This window comes from Nanorana parkeri, unplaced genomic scaffold, assembly GCF_000935625.1.
Source record: "Nanorana parkeri isolate BGI_ZX_2015 unplaced genomic scaffold, ASM93562v1 scaffold3245, whole genome shotgun sequence".
NCBI lineage: Eukaryota > Metazoa > Chordata > Amphibia > Anura > Dicroglossidae > Nanorana > Nanorana parkeri.
This window is the reverse complement of record NW_017309513.1, coordinates 38844-40019: the sequence shown is the minus strand read 5'-3', so window position 1 is coordinate 40019 and position 1176 is coordinate 38844. Positions and strand designations below refer to the sequence as shown.

Genomic DNA, 1176 nt, shown 5'->3' with positions numbered 1-1176 from the left:
CGACTAATGTCAAGTTCATCCTTCTCCTCAGCTTCCACTCCTCGTGTGAACGATGCCGTGAGGGGGTCGCAGAGGGGGACGCCCACGAGCGCGGCGAGCGTCTGTTCTGCCGAGGACGGTGAGAGTCGTACACCAGTCGGAGCTGTTCTTGTCAATCTTTTAGACCTGGATCCTCCTGACCTGTCCATCAAGGTGATATGTCATGGTGGGTGGCACAGACCTGGAGTCTCCTGACCTGTCCATCAAGGTGATATGTCATGGTGGGTGGCACAGACCTGGAGTCTCCTGACCTGTCCATCAAGGTGTTATGTCATGGTGGGTCACAGACCTGGATCCTCCTGACCTGTCCATCAAGGTGATATGTCATGGTGGGTGGCACAGACCTGGAGTCTCCTGACCTGTCCATCAAGGTGATATGTCATGGTGGGTGGCACAGACCTGGGTCCTCCTGACCTGTCCATCAAGGTGATATGTCATTGTTGGGTGGCACAGACCTGGATCCTCCTGACCTGTCCATCAAGGTGATATGTCATGGTGGGGGATAGACCTGGATCCTCCTGACCTGTCCATCAAGGTGTTATGTCATGGTGGGGGATAGACCTGGATCCTCCTGACCTGTCCATCAAGGTGATATGTCATGGTGGGGGATAGACCTGGATCCTCCTGACCTGTCCATCAAGGTGTTATGTCATGGTGGGTGGCACAGACCTGGATCCTCCTGACCTGTCCATCATTGTAATATGTCATGGTGGGTGGGGCTGACCTGACCACACCGGGGATGGTACATGACCTGTGGCCCAGGAGGAGCGCACACAAATAAGGGTCTGTGTGCCCGTTACTATTGCCTGTGTGCCCGTTACTATTCGGGGTCCTGGGGGGGGTTCGGCTGCAGCGTCGGGTTCTATAAAATGAAAATTTTTAGTGACGATCAGAAATAATGATTCTAAAAGAGCTTCAAAGTTTCTGCCCGGAGCTCAGCTTTCATTCAGAAATAATGATTCTAAAAGAGCTTCAAAGTTTCTGCCCGGAGTTCAGCTTTCATGGTAGATTCCCCGTGACAGGTTCCCTTTGAAAGTGATCTTGTGATCCCCTGCAGGACCAATCAGCGGCTACTCTTTAATCCGCTCTGTCCTGGAGGAAGGGAAGGCTCCTCACGTGTCATAGCTTACACAGGTT

The 1176-nt window shown here is 52.7% G+C and overlaps 1 protein-coding gene across 1 annotated transcript in view; it reads left to right on the top strand.

Annotated features, from left to right (window-relative positions):
• LOC108802954 overlaps positions 1 to 1176 on the top strand; it is an 8513-nt gene that overhangs the window by 3351 nt on the left and 3986 nt on the right. Inside the window, exon 2 of the mRNA XM_018574798.1 lies at positions 32 to 205. Within this exon, the coding sequence (XP_018430300.1) occupies positions 32 to 205 (174 nt within the window). The remainder of the gene's footprint in view (positions 1 to 31; positions 206 to 1176) is intronic.